At 36.0% G+C, this 19,437-nt stretch overlaps 1 protein-coding gene across 1 annotated transcript in view; it reads left to right on the forward strand.

The window, feature by feature from the left end:
* Positions 1–19,437, forward strand: part of LOC107660267 (transmembrane protein 8A-like) — a gene marked incomplete at its 3' end in the record, with an annotated part of 116,711 nt that overhangs the window by 49,995 nt on the left and 47,279 nt on the right. The window contains exons 3-4 of the mRNA XM_016449542.1: positions 4,173–4,380; positions 18,253–18,386. Coding sequence (XP_016305028.1) covers positions 4,173–4,380; positions 18,253–18,386 — 342 coding nt within the window. The remainder of the gene's footprint in view (positions 1–4,172; positions 4,381–18,252; positions 18,387–19,437) is intronic.

Consider the following 19,437-nt stretch of genomic DNA (forward strand, 5'->3'; position numbering starts at 1 on the left):
GAGTTTCACTCTCCGCCAAGCGATCTGTGCTGTTTTTCAGTTCATCTGAATGGATGTGCAACGCACAACGTACCGTAAACTCTAGTGTGAAGGCGCACGACTCGCCGTCGCTTTGTTTCACACACACGCAGCGAGAGAGGGAGAGAGAGAATTGACGCGCTACATATGCGCGCTACATGTAAACGATATTCTTTGTTGTATTTTGCTGCCAAAATAACGGACTTCCTTTGGAATTCTTCCGCTTTTAAGGACTACCGCTTTCTCTGGTATTGGGCGGAACTAATGCGCAAACGGCAATCTCATTGGCTGGCGCTCACCTATTATCGTCCCTGTTTAAAGTGTGCTTTCATCCAGAGCGTCTCTCACATGTTCCGCCATGTGCTTCTCGTCCACGCTTATTTACATCAGAGTGCACACGGGTCTTTCAGAAAAAATTAAGAACAAAATTGGCAACACTTTACAATAAAGTTCAGTTTGTTAATAGTAGTTAATTATTAGATTAGAATCATTATTAGAATCATGAACAACAATGTTTTACTGCTAATCATATATTTTTAAAATGTCAAGATGCATACATTGAAATAACTTACCTGATATATTATGAAAGAACATGAATTAATTTGAAATATGAAATAAACAGGGTTTTATACATTTTAGTTTATATGGCTATATAAGTCATGCCTACAACTCGTGCCTATGACTGAATCACAGCCATGCCGATATACAGCCATATCACGTCTACTTGTGTGATATTGCTCATTTAACTTGAAACCATCGCTTCAGGTCAAAATATGAGTCCATAATCCATAACAACGCTTCCTCCAGTGAAAAAGTCCACAGACAACTGTTTTGGTCTGTTTTTGCTTGTAAATGGTGCTTGATCTGTGCATATTTCTCTCCTGATTCATCCGAGGCGACTTTTTCACTGGTATTATAAGTAATATACAGGAATCATAATTTTGCCAGAAGCAGCGATTTGAGGTAAATTTATTAAAAACAGTTTTTCGCTTCATAAAACATTTAATTGATGAACTAGTCATATGGATTATTTGTGATTTATTGTGTTTTTATCTTCTGCTTGGACTGACGGCTCCCATTCACTGCAGAGGATCCATTGTTGAGTATGTAATGTACTGCTAAATTTCTCCAGATGTGTTCCGATGAAGATGGCAGCTAATTTTTTATTTTTGGGTGAAGTTAATATTAAACATTGTTAAAAAATAACCTAGCACCATAGCTGACAGTCTGTGCAGCGTGTTCATATTACTTGCACGGATGTCTTTATAGTTTGAACACTCCCTCGGAACTACAAAGCAGTGCCTTAGTAAAAATCTGGAGCTGCCACTGCCAGCATCAAAGGAAAAAGTTCATTGCTCAGTGCAAAACACAACCCATATAAAATCATTATCCAGTGCTGAAAACATCTGTCTGACAGTACAGAACACAAGCTTGGGCTTTAACAACATTAGCCAAGTTGTCACATTCACATGAGCAGTATGGGGTCTCCATCTTAGAATAAGACACTGGATGATGATCTTTTAGGTGCACTAGCTCAGAGTACAAGAAGGGCAGGATGGCTTATCTAATAACCCCTGCAGAGCTCCAGCAGCAATACTTTGAGTTATTACCAAGGATCCAGGACCCCTGGGTTACAGGGTTAGCATGACCATCTCGGAAGATTGCATGTCTGTTTCACAAAGGAGAAACACACAAAGAAATCACACAAAGAAAATACATTATAAGGCCACTCAAAGAAAAATGGGAGAATTTGTAATTGTCAGTTTGTAATTGTCAAAATTAAATATGTTATTAAAAGATCTTCTTGACAAACAGGTTTCATCCATTCTAGTAGATAGGAGCTACAATGCCTGTTTTCTACATAGAAAATAGTTACCAAGATGGCCTCCTTAAAGGGACGTATATAGACAAGAAATCAGTTTTGGTTGGTGAGATTATCTGATATTTTAAATACTTACAGACCAAGACAGTCCTGGTGGTGTGCAGTGTGCAAGGGTTTTATGTGTTTTAGTTGTTGTTGTTTTAAGGGTCTTTTCATGTCCTGTTGTATGTATGTATGTATTTATTTATTTATTTATCTATCTGTAAGGGTCTTTTCTATGAAATCATTTACCTTTCTACGATATCAGTTCTTGTTTTTTGTTATTTTGTTTTTTTAATTTATTTATTTTAGACATATAAGTGGTGCCTTTTTTATAATATAATTTCCTGTTTTATGTTTGTTTTATTTATTTATTTATTTTTTGAACACAAGATTTTCATTCTTTAATGAGACATTTTCTTCATTATGATATCAGGACAGTTATATTACCTTGGCCTCTAATTTTATCCCCATGAAAGAACATCCAGATGAATATTAATATATATATTTTTTCAATTAGGGAATTAAAAAAAACATCCTAGATGAGCTGTATTCAAGTCATTGAGCATCACATGATTGACCCAGATTTCAAAAGGCATATTTCTTGAGGGTGCTGCACCACCTGAGCAACTGCCAATGGGGAAAGGATAGTTTTCTCCAGGTGTTATAGACTACTTTTGGTTGGTGTTTAGCTAGCTGTGCACAGTGATGGGGTAAATCCATTTGTGAACACTTAAAATGTGTCACAAAGTGATGCATACAATATCAGTTTTCATCATGGGTACCATTGTGTCATTGTGTGACTTTATTACACATATTACACATGTGGTTGTGCTGTCTTTTGCCATTTTTACTTGTCTCACAAAGCCATTTCTACCTCTGAAAATGAGAGAAACGGAGAATGAAAGAGTAATTGAGAGTCTTTGTTGTGAAACCTTTCATACGGGGACTTTTTTCAACCCAAGGATTGTCAGGGTTGTGACTGACAAACTACTGGAGCCACAAAGCAGTGCATTGAGCAAAAATAATTGCAGACAGTGAAGTCTTTTAGAAAAAGTGTCATGGCATGATTTGTTGCAGGCTCCTGCTGTCTGACTGTGTCTGTATCTTGACTGACAGGCTAGAGATTGAGGGAAGACTTTTTACTTTCATGGCCTTGTGCTCCCATGTCAAAATGAAGGAAAGCACGTTGCGGTTTTGTGTTGACAATGAGTCTGATGTGAGTGAATGATTTTCGTTTCTTTCATTCTTCTCTCCTTTAGTTGTAATTGCAGCCTAGTCGGGGCGTTGTTCCAAATCAATGCTTTCTACAGTTGTAAGCATTGCTCAAAACATTAACAATGAAGTTAAATGTTTGAATATTTGTTTACGATTCACTTCACGCATAATTTAGTATTAGTCACAATGCTCCATTTCCTCTCTTGTGATCGAGTGAGAAATTGTTGCATCTTCTGCATTCTAATTGATTCAGGACTGACTTCGATGTGCTTTCTCTGGCCCTGTGTTTCTCACTACATGGACTCATTTGTTTGTCTTATTATAGAACTCATTATATTTATACATCTACTCACGCGGAATGTACATGTGTGAAATCACATGTAAGTTTTCTTATATTTTGGATTTGATGTTTTGTTATAAATTAATAAATATAAGTGAATAAAAACATTTGTGAGTTGAAAAAAATATATTTATTTAGTTAGTTTGTTAAAGTACATACGAAGCCTATTTCTAATTGAGGACATCCCCGGATGTCTGTAAAGGTATAATTGTTTCAGATTTAGCTAAAAATGCAAAGAAACTTTACAACATTTTCTATTCTTCTGAACATCCTCTTCTGAAATTTTAGATTTTAATTAAGACATTACTTAGTATGTTTATTAAATCATGACTTTGTGTGGGCCATTGGATTGTCTCCACACTGTAGATGTTTTCAGGTTTTACTATACTTGTGGGGTCATTTGATGCTTCTCTTTATGAAAACATTCATGTAAATTGTGTATTTCTGCACCTCTAGTGGCGCCAAATGGAACTGCAATTTTGAGCATCCCAAATAAGCTTAAGGTCATCTCAACCAATGGCCTGGATTGGGGGCGGGATTACCTGTGTGACAGACTAATGTCAGTGTATTTAAAAACAGTAATTTATGTAGTATTTGTGCCAGCTTTAATAAGAAATTCAAAGCCATATTTGCATCACACCGGAACGTAAATGATCAATGACTGATGCATTTGATCTCAACCAAGATAACAGTCCGCGGCATGTCTTGAAATGTAACTGTGGCCTTGGTTTACAGGTACTTCAGGTCAGGAGCTCCACCTGTAATCAACCCCCTCCAGACACGTTTTCCAAAGGACACTATTGTACCAGGCTCCTTCGCTGTCACTTTGACATGGACGCTGCCCAACCGCACCACAGGGGTTTTCAATGTCACCAGCCCCCTCCCAGGAGACTGGTTCCTGGCTGCACACTTACCAAAGGATAAGGGGAAGATCTCAGTCAAGGTGGGTAAAAACCTAGAGGATAAAGCAGTCAGTGATCAGAGGCCCAAACATTAGAAAACCATTTCTGCTTTTAACAAGAGCTAAGCTTGTTGATGATGAAAAATGCCTTATGTTCATGGTTGTGCACGTACATTCCTCTCGGCATTTATGCATTTATAATTGAAGCCGCTCACTTCCGCACAGTCAGCGGGTGGCTTTCATGGGTAGTAATTTAAAAGTCTGTGATTTCAGAGCTCGTCATAGACTTCTTTTTCAAAAGAGATTATATATGCATTTCCTGTCAGAGTGCTCATTATTTCGCTTGGGTTGTAATCTCAAAGACAAAGGCATTTTTCTTTTGTATAATGCCTTGAATATTCATTTATATATATTATATCATATTAGAAATGCATTACTTTTTTAAAAAGGTTAATTTTTCTTATTGTTCACAAAACCACACACACACCGAATGTGACGTATGTCTCTGCGGTATGAAAGCATGTTTCCAAGTAAAGAATAAAAAACATAATTGTGAGATATTGTGTAGAATTAGAATGTCATGCTGTGAGATATAAAGTCACATTGTGAGATGTTAAGTTACATTATGACTTATAAAGATATAAGTGGGAGAAATAAAGTATTGATTATGAGAAATACAAGTAAAGAAAGTTTTTTAAAAGGAAATAAAATCTTTTTATTCTGGCTTCACTACTGCCTGACACCAAAACCATTTTCATAATGTTCAAAAGTTCAGAGAGCTACTGTTTTGTTCTACTCAAAAATGTTCAGTCTTGTAGGCTATAGACATCCAGTGTTTTTTTTTTTTTAATTCCTGCAACAAAATGTATTTTAAATAAAAAAGTCAGTTCATGTTGAAACACAAGGGGTCAATTATGCATCATAAGATATGCGTAAATAATAGCATGTCAGCAGTGGTTAAATTACGGCCTAATAATGCTCCCTGCCAGTAAACCCAAATGTACAGCAGGTTGTAGTATTCTTATTAAGGGTATTACTGCCCAGAGGGAATATTTAAATAGGTGAAAATCAGCCAGTGGAAAGTGTTTAAAGAGCTCATGCTGCTGGGAGTCCACCAGGAAGCACATGGCAATGTACTGGCCCACAGTATATATATATATATATAGTAGTGTATGTCATACGTCATACAGGGCAAGTCTCTTTCATTCATGTTCTGTTGATAGTATGCATTTTTCTTATATAGTGGATACTGTTGTATTTGTCGTTTAGAAGTATTGCACGGTAGAGCCTTAAAAATTGCAGTATAATGAAAGTGTTATGCTTCCCTAAAATACTTTTTCAATTGTTTTTCACAGAAATAAGCAGAACCATCAAACCAGAACCAAGACTATCACAATCAAAAGTTGAATTTTTTTTTTTACATGTTTGTATTATTATAAATTTAAATACTGTAGATGTTGTCCAAATAATTTCCCCCCTAGTGTATGTTATACAGGCCACACAATCACCTGGTAGAAATTGGATATGCCAAGATTCATCTTATGTCTGCCTTACAGAGTTATGACTGGATACATTCCACTGGTTTGTATTTACAAGTACGTAGATACAGAGAACTTGTTTTCTCTGTTTCACTGAGACTCACATCTGCTTTAATTGTGCTGTCATGCATAATTTAGTCAATATCTGACAGCTCTATAAAACGGAAGAAAAGTGCTATTACAATCTGGAAAATAGGCCTAAAATATGATTATGTGCTTGCTTTAATTGTATTAGAAAACAACAATAGCCAAAGTGTGTTTTTGGCCTCTAGAACGTATATCTTCAAACTGTGCAAGTGAAACTTATAAATGAGGTTTGGTTTTTAAACGAATAGTTCACCCATAAATGAAAATTGCCATAATTGAATCATCTTCATGCCGTTCCAAACACTTATGACTTTCTTTTTCTGTGGAACACAAGTTGAATATTCATGAGAAATGTCCAGTTTATGAACAATCAAGTTGGATGTTTTGCAAGGAATCAGATTCAGTTTACAGAACTGTGAATGATTCGTTTTAATTGTGCTGTCATGCATAATTTAGTCAATATCTGACAGCTATTGACTAAAACGGAAGAAAAGTGCTATTACAATCTGGAAAATAGGCCTAAAATATGATTATGTGCTTGCTTTAATTGTATTAGAAAACAACAATAGCCAAAGTGTGTTTTTGGCCTCTAGAACGTATATCTTCAAACTGTGCAAGTGAAACTTATAAATGAGGTTTGGTTTTTAAACGAATAGTTCACCCATAAATGAAAATTGCCATAATTGAATCATCTTCATGCCGTTCCAAACACTTATGACTTTCTTTTTCTGTGGAACACAAGTTGAATATTCATGAGAAATGTCCAGTTTATGAACAATCAAGTTGGATGTTTTGCAAGGAATCAGATTCAGTTTACAGAACTGTGAATGATTCGTTCATGAATCAGGCTGATCTGGTTGTCATCTATTCAGTGATTCTGTTAACAGCTTACTTAAAGTTCACCCAAAAATGAAAATTACCCCATGATTTACTCACCCTCAAGCCATCTTAGGTGTATATGACTTTCTTCTTTTAGATGAATACAAGTTATGGAGTTATATTAAAAAAATGTACTGGCTCTTCCAAGCTTTATAATGGCAGTGAATGGGGGTCGAGATTTTGAAGTCCAAAATAGTGCATCCATCCATCGTAAAAATACTCCACACGGCTCTGGGGGGTTAATAAAGGCCTTCTGAAGCAAAGCAATTATGCTACGCCGTGAGCGTGTGTACGGCAGTTAGCGGAAGCTAGAGATTACGGTTTATAAAGTTTTAAATATGGATATTTTTCTTACACAAGCTCATCGCTTCGCTTCAGAAGGCCTTTATTAAACCCACAGAGCCGTGTGGAGTACTTTTATGATGGATGCATGCACTTTTTTTGGGCTTCAAAATCTCGACCCTCATTCACTGCCTTTATAATGCTTGGAAGAGCATATTATATAATATAACTCCGATTGTATTCATATACGTCATAAGTCATATACTCCTAGGATGGCTTGAGGGTGAGTAAATCATGGGGTGAGTAAATTTTGGGTGAACTATCCCTTTAAATTAAGTCTGTTCCTCACACCTAGCCATCATGTGACATCAGAAGAATTATATTTGATATTTTTATAATATTTGTATGGTGCTTTTGTGCCCTTTTGAAGCTTGGAAGTTTTTTAGTTTAATTGCTTGGAAAAGAGTGACTAGCACATGAATTGAAACTTCTGTTTTTATGTTCCATGGAAGAAAGAAATTCATATTGGTTTAGAACAACACAAGGGCATTCTAATTCTTTTTAAGTGACCCCCATGCTTAAATAAGATTTTAAACAACATCTATGCAGTGGATCGCATCTAAATTGATCTCACATTAGAGGAAACTTCTCGCATTTTAAATGGAATTCTCATGTTCACAATAGCATTACCTCAATCTCCATCCACAATCTTAAAAAGTCCACCTCAGCTGAGTTTTGTCCTTCACTGCTCTCACTTATCTCAGAGCCACCAGGCACGCACTTCAGCCTTTCTCTTTAATTAACCGCAGCAGGTTTGGTTGTTGTGGAGGCCATTCTCCTGGATTAAGAGCAATAATTCTACTCGGTGTACTACGCTTTAAGGGCACTGTTTTCCTCTGAGCCCACAGGGCCACACTGCCAGCCAATTAGACAGAGACAAAGCTTGGAAAGACGAAGGCTTCCTCCTTTCTGTTGGCCTGGCGAATGAATGCACCCGTGGAGCAGAAAAGCTCATGGCCGAACCTACTGAGGTGGAGTAATTGGAGGAAGTGTGGAAAGCGAGACCATGCTTTCCCTGAGGAATACATGTTTTATTTATTATTCAGTGTAGTGTAATGAGGGTTATGTTGTATAGGACTTCTGTTTGGTTGAAGGGGCTTGTAGGCATTTGATTGTGCCACAAACTATGCCTGCCACAGTGAACTATCAGACATTTACCCTGTGGCCATCTTGGTAATGTACCCGGGCACCAATTTTCTATGTGTACTGTATGCAGTCATCTAATACTATCATCTAATAATAATAAATATAGAGATTGATTTAATGTTGTTGTGAACATTTGGAACTGATAAATAATATTAATAATAATATTATTATGATATAAATACCAAGATGAGATTTTAAGAATTTAACAGTTTAGTCCAACATGATCTCATGATAATTCGTATGTATTTGACGTAAAATGAGGTTCTATAAAACGTACAATACTGATGTATTTTCAGCATTTAAACGTACAAAACTGACGTATTGACGACACCTAAAAATGAATCCTTATGAATATTGAAATCGCGTTATTAATTTTATTAACGTTAGTTGTTTTTAGTTGTCATATCAGTTACCTTGTTTTCAATTGCATTATTAAATTGTTTACTCATTTACTTAATATGAAATGATAACATTTCATTTTGTTGTGTGATTTCTGCTGCCAACTCGGTTCCAAGAATAGGCCTACATAATGTTAAACAAGACTTCACTTTAAACCTTAAAATAAATAACATTTCTGCAATCGTTTAACCTTTACTTGTCATGTAATGTTTACTTTGTTTGCCATGGGCCACAAAAGGCGTTTACTCCGACATGCTGTGACTGACAATAGAACTATAAATACACCAAAAACGCAACATAATTACGAAATGAAACAATTTTCTTCGTGCGCTGAAATCCAAATCTTCCGAATCCACACGACTGCGAGGAACAGACCCAAATCCAAGCCTTTATTCGGGCGATCTTCATCTCCATCCCGAGCAGCGAGTCCATCGAAGTTCCATGGACACATGGTGCACAGAGGTGAATCTCAGCAGAGCAAAGCTGCAGCGGCCCTCAGCAAAGTGCAAGTCTGTTCTCTCAGCTGATGAGCTCCACAGTGTCTGTGATGCTAATCAGGGAGCAGCCGGACCCTGCTCTGCAGGCGCACAGTCACACAAGCAGATGGCCAATTGTAGAGAGAGAGAGAGGGAGGAAAGGAAGGAAGAAAGAGGGGGGATGAGTAAGAGTCAAGCACGCAGTAAAGATCAGCTGGCCGTCTCTGCTGCGTGAAGCAGCCACAGTGGATGAGTATAGCGAACAGAAGCCAAGCATCCTGACAGTTTGCCTTGCACTAACTAAACTCTCGGTCTCTGAATAAATCAATAAACTATTTGGAAATTGTCAGCACTTGGAGATATGTTATTTTTCAGTGCGTCTTTCTTGTTTTGGGGTCTACACAAGTGAGGAGGGGGGCTGTCAGTTTTGTGGCTGATTATCTCTGTATTGAATTTTATTTAGAGATAGTAAACATGCCAAAACACATTCTAGATTTTTCTGTGTTAAGGTGTGCCAGGTCAGTAGATGCCAATGTTCTTGTTTAACGAAATTCCTTATAATAAGGAGGAGGAGAAGGTCATCCATTTTAATCAGATAATGATCTATGAGTTTAATCAGTCAGTCAGATCTTTTTGAAACGGTAAATATTTTTGATATTCAGTTCTTTGACAACAGTGATGGGAAAACTTCGCCTTTAAAAGGACAGTTCACGCTCATCATTTAGTCACCCTCATACATATAATGAATGTCAGTGGACAAGTCAGTTTTATGTTGACATTTGACTTTCATTGTATGGAAAAAGAAGTTGAAACTCTTCAAAATTTTCATACAGGTTTGGAACAACATGAGGGTGACTAAATGATGAGTTAAAAAAAAAATGTCTGATCTGTCCCTTTAATGTAATTGCATTTTCTGTAAACAGATCTGAGTCACAGATCTTTTGACAAATGTGACCCTGGACCACAAAACCAGTCTTAAGTGTCAATTTTTCAAAATTGAGATTTATACATCATTTGAAAGCTGAATAAATAAGCTTTCTATTGATGTTTGTTATGATAGGACAATATTTGGTCGAGATACAACTATTTGAAAATCTGGAATCTGAGGGTGCAAAAGAATCAAAATACTGAGAAAATTGCCTTTAAAGTTGTCCAAATGAAGTCCTTAGCAATGCATATTACTAATCAAAAATTAAGTTTTAATATATCTACGGTAGGAAATTTACAAAATATCTTCATGGAATATGATCTTTACTTAATATCCTAATGATTTTTGGCATAAAAGAAAAATCTATAATTTTGACCCATGCAATGTATTTTTGGCTATTGCTACAAATACACCCCAGCGACTTAAGACTGGTTTTGTGCTCCAGGGTCACAAATAATTTTTGATCTAATTATAGGGCTGTTACGATATCAGTTTTTTACCACATGATTATTGTGACCAAAATAATTAAAGTAATTCAAGTATTATCTCAATATCTATTGAAATATGGAGGAAATAAATAAGTCAAATTCATCATTAGCTTTGTTTATTTAGTTTTTTTTCTTTCTTTTAAAATTTTTTTGTTAAAAAAAATCAAGCTCGAAATATGACTGTAGGGAGGTGCAGAGAGTTTGCAACCATAATATGAAAATCGTTAGCTGTTGATCGGTGCTTCCTGCAGACTGGGGAGTCTTAACACCTCGAGGTATTTTGAGTGCCAGTAGTCGCTACACACTACATCGTCTGCTGTTTTCTGTTTTATGATGAGTGGCAACCGGCATTAAGGTGCAATACCTCCACCTACCATGTTCAAGTGTCAACCAGATAGTTACTAGCCTGGATTATTTATGATATTATTATATGTAGTATTCACACAATATAAATATATATATATATATATTTTTTTAAATATCACAGTTGTTGTCAATACTATATTGTGAATGCAAGCGAAAAGGGGTAACTACAACCACCCAACTGTTGATAGAAGTAGGAAAGCAGAACTTTTCCGTCATCACTAATTTATTTCTGGACTTGGGAGCTAAAGCACAGAACAGAAGTGGAGAATTGTGGGAGATGTGCGGGGGAACACCAGACTTTATCAGTAACGAGACTGTGGGTCCCTGCAGTTCGGTTCTTTGACAAATGATAAATATTTTTCATACCTGCCCGAAAAGCTACGCTCAAATGCCTTGGTGCCTTATATGTTGCGGGTTCATGCACAAGTATTTTTTTCAAGTTCAATCGTATTTTGAGTTTTTTCTTTTTTTTTACTAGCCTGTCAATTACATTACCAGACACATGTTTGGAATTCACCGTGCTCCACCATAAATAATAAAGAAATCTTTTACTCATTGGCCATATGGACTCCTCGTTGTTCTGCATGAGCAGTGTATCAGAGATATTATCCCTCACACAGCTGGAGACCACATTATACATGCAAAATGCCAACAACAGTCCGCTATCAATTCTGTGTACTGTTTGGTGCTCTGCGCGCATGAACAGAGGACTTTAATTATTTCACTAGTTGCTCAAAGTTGCCAAATTTGTGCTGTGAAAAGGGAAGCCATTATTTGCATCTTTTTCTCTCTCTCTTCCTTTTGTCTGCGCTGGCACATGAGTTGCAAACGTCCCCCCTAATCAAATCAGATCAATGAAGAATTGTAAGGAGGCAGAGGCGTCAAATCTAGCATGTCAGACACAATGCAAAAAGCGCAGGGTGGATGGAAGTGGGGTGGGGTACAGAAGCAAGGCCGTGTCTGCCTCACCAGCACCAGCTGTGCCTGCTTTATGGATGCAGCCATGGACAGACAACAGATGGGGCTTCTTCTCAAGTTTGTTATTTAATGGTCACTGTTTTGCTTTTTCATCCTTATTATTCCACCTACAACTCCAATCTGCCATTTTAAGCTAAAAACGTCTCGGTTACGTATGGTAACCCTCGTTCCCTGAAGGAGGGAACGGAGACGTCACGTCGGCATGCCACGTTGCCACGCCCACCTCGGAACTCGGCCATAGAGCCAGTGCTGAAGCGGTCTCATATGAAGCAGTCCCAGTGGCGTGACTGCCACCGTAGCTGCCATATGCCCCAGGATCCTCTGAAATTGTTTCAGTGGGACCACCACATGACGTCGAGAGTGACCGACTGAAAGGGAACTGATGTTTGTATTTACCTAGATTGTGTGTTAGCAATTCATTACATTTTGGATAAAACATTGCATCCAGGGCAGAAGGACATTATTACTTACTAAACTTAATACTTACTGAATTAAATAATTGCTTACTACTTTTTTTTTTTATTTAAAGAAATTACTTTTATTCAACAAGGATGCATTAATATATTCAAAAGTGACAGTGACATTTATAATGTTACAAATATTTATATTTCAAATAAATGCTGTTCTTTTGAACTTTCTATTTAGTAAAGAATCCTGAAAAAATTTATCCACAAAAATATTAAGCAGCACAATTGTTTTCAACATTGATAATAGTGTGAACATCTTCTTGAGCACCAAATCAACATATTAGAATGATTTTGAAGACTGTATTGAAAATTGAGCTTTACCATGACAAGAGTAAATTACACTTTAAAATATATTCAAATAGAAATCTGTAATAATTATAATCATATTTCACAATATTACTGTTTTTACTGTATTTCTTTACTGTATTTTTTGCCATCACAGGAATAAATTACATTTTAAAATATCGTACTGTATTATGAGAGACTTCTATGCTTATTCTTCTAAGCACATATAACAACTATCTGTACATTTACTATTCACGTTCATAGTAATGTGTTTATATTATTTAGTCAAAATGATATTCTTTTCTAATTTTGTGTTTAGTTGTATTACTGTCGTGTAAGCCAAATTGTGTGTGTGTGTGTGTGTGTGAGAGTATACTTGGCCAGTAAAACTCTTTCAAATTTCTGAAAACTGAACAGTTAAAAAAAAAAAAAAAAAAGAAAAACTGAAACAATTAAATTAAATTATTCTACAATATTTATTCCAACGTAATACATTTTAATCCAGTTTTGTGTAAAACAAACAAATAAATGAATAAATAAATAAACAATGTCCTAAAATTTTGCACATCATTTTCAAATTTTCTGGAAATGAAGGTCAGAATAAAGACATTACATTGGGTTGTATACTGCTCATGGAAAATGTATTGTAGTTCATCTCAGTTGGATCAAGGTTAACTGGTTTGTTTTGACCCTGGTAGCCTCTGCTGATTTATACCATAACTACACACTCTGGTATTATGCTGTAGGTATTATAGTCATCTGGGTAGTTTATATACAGTATATGTATTATCAAAGCAATAGTAGTAGTGTGCCAGCAATAGCAAACTGCTCGACAGTCTATGAAAAATCCTTCGCTTTTGCTGTAATACGGGAAACAAAATGGTTATTGAAGCCATCAATGAATTGCTCTTGGCGTGTCCAAGTAAATGTCCCACTGATTACCAAGAAGACAGACCCGACACCTTGAGACTATTTTAGTTCTGGTGTATGGCTGCAGAAGTGATTTGCAGAACGGTTCATGCTGAAATGAATGAGTCTTCTAATCAAGCTCAGAGCGAATTAGACCTTGATAATACACCAGAGATAATGAGCGACACATGACTCAGAAAACCATCTATGCAGCGACACCTGCCCAGTGGTGCAAATCCACCAAAATAGACCTTAATGAAATGAGAATGTGTTCTGCCACCATTACAGAACATACCTCTAGTGTGTCAAGGCTACTTATGAAGCGAAGGCTCTGAGATTTTCGGAGATGAGGTGCATTAAGCATTAGAGCAAATGATGGAAAATATGTGTTTTTGATTAGCTGCTTCTTCTGATATATTGATATTGATGTTTACTGTCATAATGAAAGCTGCAAAGAATAAATGGTGGATGATTTGCTTGCTTCTTGCATGGGACATCGTCATAGCACTGGCCAGGGAGTCAGCCGTTTCGAAGGTGTCCCGTTGTCAAACTCACTCGAGTGCACCGAAACGTTCAATCCCTTGAAAATACCCAGACTGCATCGGCTGCTCATTATATTCACTAACCAGAAATGTCTTCGTAAGTCTTTCAAGCGTAATTATATGAAGGCAAAACCTTATTTTTTTTCAGTTTTTAAAAGAGATTTTGTTTGTAATTATCTATCTCTAATATGAAGGGAACAATCCTGCAAGCTTTTTTTAGTAAAGTATTATGCAGGATTCAGGCTTATACAGATTCAGAGTAGTTAGAAAAAGATTAAAAAGACCTCTCTTTATTTTTTATTTATTAATTCATTAATGTATTTTCTGCCATTTTTTTTGTACTGAGATACTAATATTTATATTGTAAGCATGTGGTTCCTTTCTTTATTGCTGTGTATGTATTTAATGTCTGAATGCAATTACTTATATTCAGATGTTTTTTTGGAAAGAAATTTCTTTATGCGTGCAAAGCCTGCATTTATTTGTTCAAATACATTGTAAAAACAGTAATATTGTGAAATATTATTACAATTTACAGTTGTTTTCTCTTTTAATATATTTGACACGTGATGACAAGCTCTCAATTTTCAGCAGCCATTACGTCAGTCTTTAGTGTCTCGTGATCCTTCAAAAATCATTCTAATATGCTGCTCAAGAAACATTTCTTATTATTATCAAAGTCAACTTTTTTGCCATTTTTAGCACATCACCTGGCGATGGATAAAAATGAAACAGTTCCATTCAGGTAAATGAAAATAGAATTGTATTGAAATATAATTTTTTTAACAATATAAAATCAATTTATTGCATCCAATGCTGAATAAAAGTGTAACACTTTTCAGCAAGGATGCAATAAATTGATCCTGACCCCAAACTTTTGAATGGTATAGTGTATGTATATTATCTGCTTTTCTTAGCAAAAAATGCAGCACAAAAAGCTTATGCATTTTATAATGTCACGTCAGATTTCAACAGCTGCTATAAGATGCACAATGATGTGTTTATACAGTGATGTTGACTGCTATGTTAGAATTAGGCCTGTCACGATAACAACTTTTTGTTGTGCAATATATTGCCCCAGAAATAATTGCGATAAGTGATATTATTGTCATTTTAAAGACCATTTTATGCCACTGAATATATAATCATAATGCAACAGTATAATAATGCAAGAAGGCCTACACACTTCCAAATGACAACAAACTTTTAATTTTTAAGAAAATTTAGATCATGGAAATTAAGTATCAAAATATTAGATGCCTTAAAAACTTGAATAAATAGTAAATAAACATTTTCTAACAAAAAGTGCAAAGTAAGAAGTAGAAAAAAAGAAAAATGCACAAAGAACTTGTATGGAGATTTTTCGATCTACCTTGTTTTCTCTGTAAATGAAGGGTGCACACACTATTGCTGAAAAACACAATCACTACTTAGCAGTCAGACGTCCGTATGCACAAAGGCACAGATCCCTAAACAAGATCATATCTGCAGATGAAACTTTTTTTTGTAGAAGCATATTTTAAATTTGAACTAGCACCTCATGACTACACCACGTTATGTACGAAAAGCTGCAAAAGACACAGGCGCAAGTGGAATGCAAAAAACATAGTAACATTAATTTTGAAGTAAATATAATGGGCGATATATTGCGTCACCAAAAATTATTGAGGTCATGTACATATATTGCGCGATAAGTCGATATATTGATTATTGCGACAGGCCTAGTTTTAATGCGCAATGACATAATCATGTCATCAGTGTATAAGTATTTAGCAGATGAAAGCCTTTGTTAATTCTCTGAATATGTGTTATACTATACTGTTATACTAATTCTCATGACAGAGAATTTTGGAAATGACATGCACATACAATTTAGTGGCTCTTTAAAGATTTTTTTATTTTTTATTTCATGTCTTGAAAAATATCTAATTATAGGATGACTATTGAGGCAGTGAATCCCACAGCATAATTAATCACACACACCACTGCAAGCCAATTAGCTCTTTCCGTTGCCCCGCCCCCTCTCTTCTCGTCTACTAAATAGCATTTCAGTACTGGAAGAGGCTGTCACTGCTGACGACTGCGCGGTTATTGTTTAACTGCATTGAACTGACAGATGTGCCAGCAGACTCTCGCTCCCTACCTTATAAAGTAATAACATGGCTAACTGACCTCAACAGGAAGCCAGCAGTGATATGCGGTTGACATTCGACAGCGCTGTGGGTTGAAAAAGCCAGTGAAAATGACCCCGCGTCTCAGGCAGTAGTCCAGTACAAATGACGGAAACAGAGGAATGTGCACTCTGGAAAGCTAATGTATTCTTTTAGCGTGATTCCTAGACATTTAATACCTCTTTGCTTGGTGTGATTGTGTTTCTCTGTGTGGAGATGGTAAGAAAAGAGGCTGGCTGAGCGAAGGGCTTGTACTATGCCGTTCGACAATGATGAATGTGTTTAGGGCAGGAGTACCTGCATGAGAGAAGCAGAGGGTCACATTATGAAACTCTGCATTGTAATTTGCCATGGTGTGCCATAATAAATAAAAGCTCTTGGATTCCCCCACCACCTCTCAGTCTTTAATCTCTCCACCTCCCTTTCTCACACCTTAAGTCTTCGTGCAATTACACTGTGAAAAATTGTCTCCGAATCTATACAGATCTTCGGATCTTTAATTGGAGCATACACCACAACATCTGTCGTATACTGAAATCAATGTGGTTTTTACAGCTACTCATCTCTTGATAACACTGCCAACTGTGATCCTGTAATGGTGAAAACAAAACAGTCCAGTTTAAAAAGCCTTAGTGTAGTCTGTTAAAGCATAGTTAACAGTGGCATGTTCAAATACATTGATGTTCAAACGTTTGGGGTCTGTTTTTGAAAGAAGTCTCTTATGCTCACCAAGGCTACATTTATTTGATCAATAATAAAGGAAAACAAGTAATATTGTGAAATATGACAGTTTCAAGTAACTGTTTTCCATTTTAATGTATTCAAACTTTTTATTTATTCCTGCGTTGGCAAAGCTGAATTTTCAGCATCATTACTCCAGTCTTTAGTGTCACATGATCCTTCAGAAATTATTCTTATATGCTGATTTGCTGCTCAAGGAACATTTATTATTATTATTATTATTAGCAATGTTGAAAACAGTTGTGCTGTTTAATATTTTTTGTGGAAACCGTGATACTTTTTTTCAGGATTCACTGAGAATGTTCAAAAGATCAGCGTTTATTTGGAAGATAAATCTTTTGTATCATAATAAATGTCTTTACTGTCACCTTCGAACAATTTAATGTGTCCTTGTTGATTAAAAAATCAAACCGACCCCAAACTATTGAAGTGGTAATGTTTGTTACATTTCCATTTGTTATTAACACTGGTGCTGGATTGAAGGCACACCACTTTGAGCAAGGAACCAAATCTTTTTATATCTGGCATAATTAATCAGATTCTGCCAAATAAATGTCTCAGATTTCCACTGTGCTCAGTAATAATTTTTTGTTGATGAATTTCAATCCCCAACTCTTGTCTTGTCTTTATTTTCTCAAAATAAATTGTTCCTGCTTCTTTAAGATGATTCATTTATGTTGTTGTATTCCTCATTTTTAAAATCACTTTTCATAAAGGTGTGTGCTTAAAGAAGAAATGTGAATGTAAAGCAGCATTCAAAGAACACAAGCTATTGGTTGGATCCTGGAATCAGTAAAAATTGCAGACAGTTCAAAGTCTTTTATCTGAATTATTCACCAAGTGGAGAAACGACAATAGTGTTTGATCTTTCTCTCCAGAGTCTGAGGTGGGAGTTGTTGTGCAGTTTGCCATGAGAAATATCACACAAGAAATCATCAGAAGCGATGCAAATGCAATGACAGTTTTCCTCCATTTGAAGGGATCATAAGACTCTCTCAGTGGGAGTTGCCCCCCCCTTCCACGAGTATTTTCATATCATGATACGCATGTATATATATGTCTTGTTGTGACACTGTATTTCATGGCTCGGTTTATTTGAAGATGGATACTGAGTGGATTTTAGCCTGCAACTAATCCATCTATTTCTTGTTTGTTTCACAATTTTTGTGCAGGGTCTTCTCGAGGAATGTCAATACCTCTTTCAACCTCAGCTCATTGTTCAGAGGCTCATTGGGATTTCAGTGCTGTATCCTGGTTACTTCATTGACCAGATGATTCCTCTTCATAATAGATCTGTACTCTACAAGTGAGTGACTGTTTTTAAGGTGAATGAGGACTGGGACAACATTTCAGGCTGGGAAATCTCACACTCATCCAGGCCATCCCATACACCCACAACAAATTCTGAAACAAGGACAACCCTATTCTAAATTGCCTAACCCAATTTCTAAATTGCCTAAATGTCAAAATTATTACAATAACAGTTACATCATTACAAAATCTTTATAGTATTGTTAATTTTTGTAATGGTTGTGTTGTTGTCTGCCCTAGCTCCTTCTAAACCTATTATAAACAATGTGAATATTTGTCTGCTAAATTACTTCTGTAACATTATGATAGATAATAATGATGTCCTTTAGCAGACAGTGTTTTGAGTGATGAGAAATGGGCTGCTACTGCTAAAAGGTGCTAGCAGTTTAATGCCTGAATAAGTAAACAAAGACAAAACTACAATATCCTATTTACAGATGAAACTGACCTGCACTTGAAGTCCTGAACAGGTCAGTAATTTTGCCTCTCTGCTCTACCTGGGCGCTTCCACTCCATTCTCGAGTCTCTTGCATTGATTACTCTGATCGAAACCGTTCGGTGGAGGTGCGGAGCACTTGTGAGCAGAATCTTAGCGTTGCCAGTCACGACTACTATTTCCTGATTTATTGGAGATTTGGAAATAATCGCTTTAGTACATTCGGCAGGCAATTAAATATATATATATATATATATACATGGTTTAACAATAGTAACCATTGTCTTTGCATTTATAGTAAAATCATTGTTAATTTTCATAAGTGTTGTGTTGTTGTCTGCCCTAGCTCCCTCTAAACCTATTATAAAATTATGTGATTATTTGTCTGCTAAATTACTACTGCAACCTTACAATAGATAATAATGATGTCCTTTAGCATACAGTGTTTTGAGTGTAATGGGATGTTACTGCTAAGGTGCTAGCAGTTGAATTCATTTTGTGTTTAAATTATAACTATTAATAACCATGTCCTATTTCTGTGAAGAATAACATTTTATTTGCAAAAAATACCAACATAAAAATGCATTAACTTACTTTTTTTTTTTTAATT

The sequence above is a fragment of the Sinocyclocheilus anshuiensis genome, unplaced genomic scaffold, assembly GCF_001515605.1.
Source record: "Sinocyclocheilus anshuiensis isolate Anshui unplaced genomic scaffold, SAMN03320099.WGS_v1.1 scaffold1615, whole genome shotgun sequence".
Taxonomy (NCBI): Eukaryota; Metazoa; Chordata; class Actinopteri; order Cypriniformes; family Cyprinidae; genus Sinocyclocheilus; species Sinocyclocheilus anshuiensis.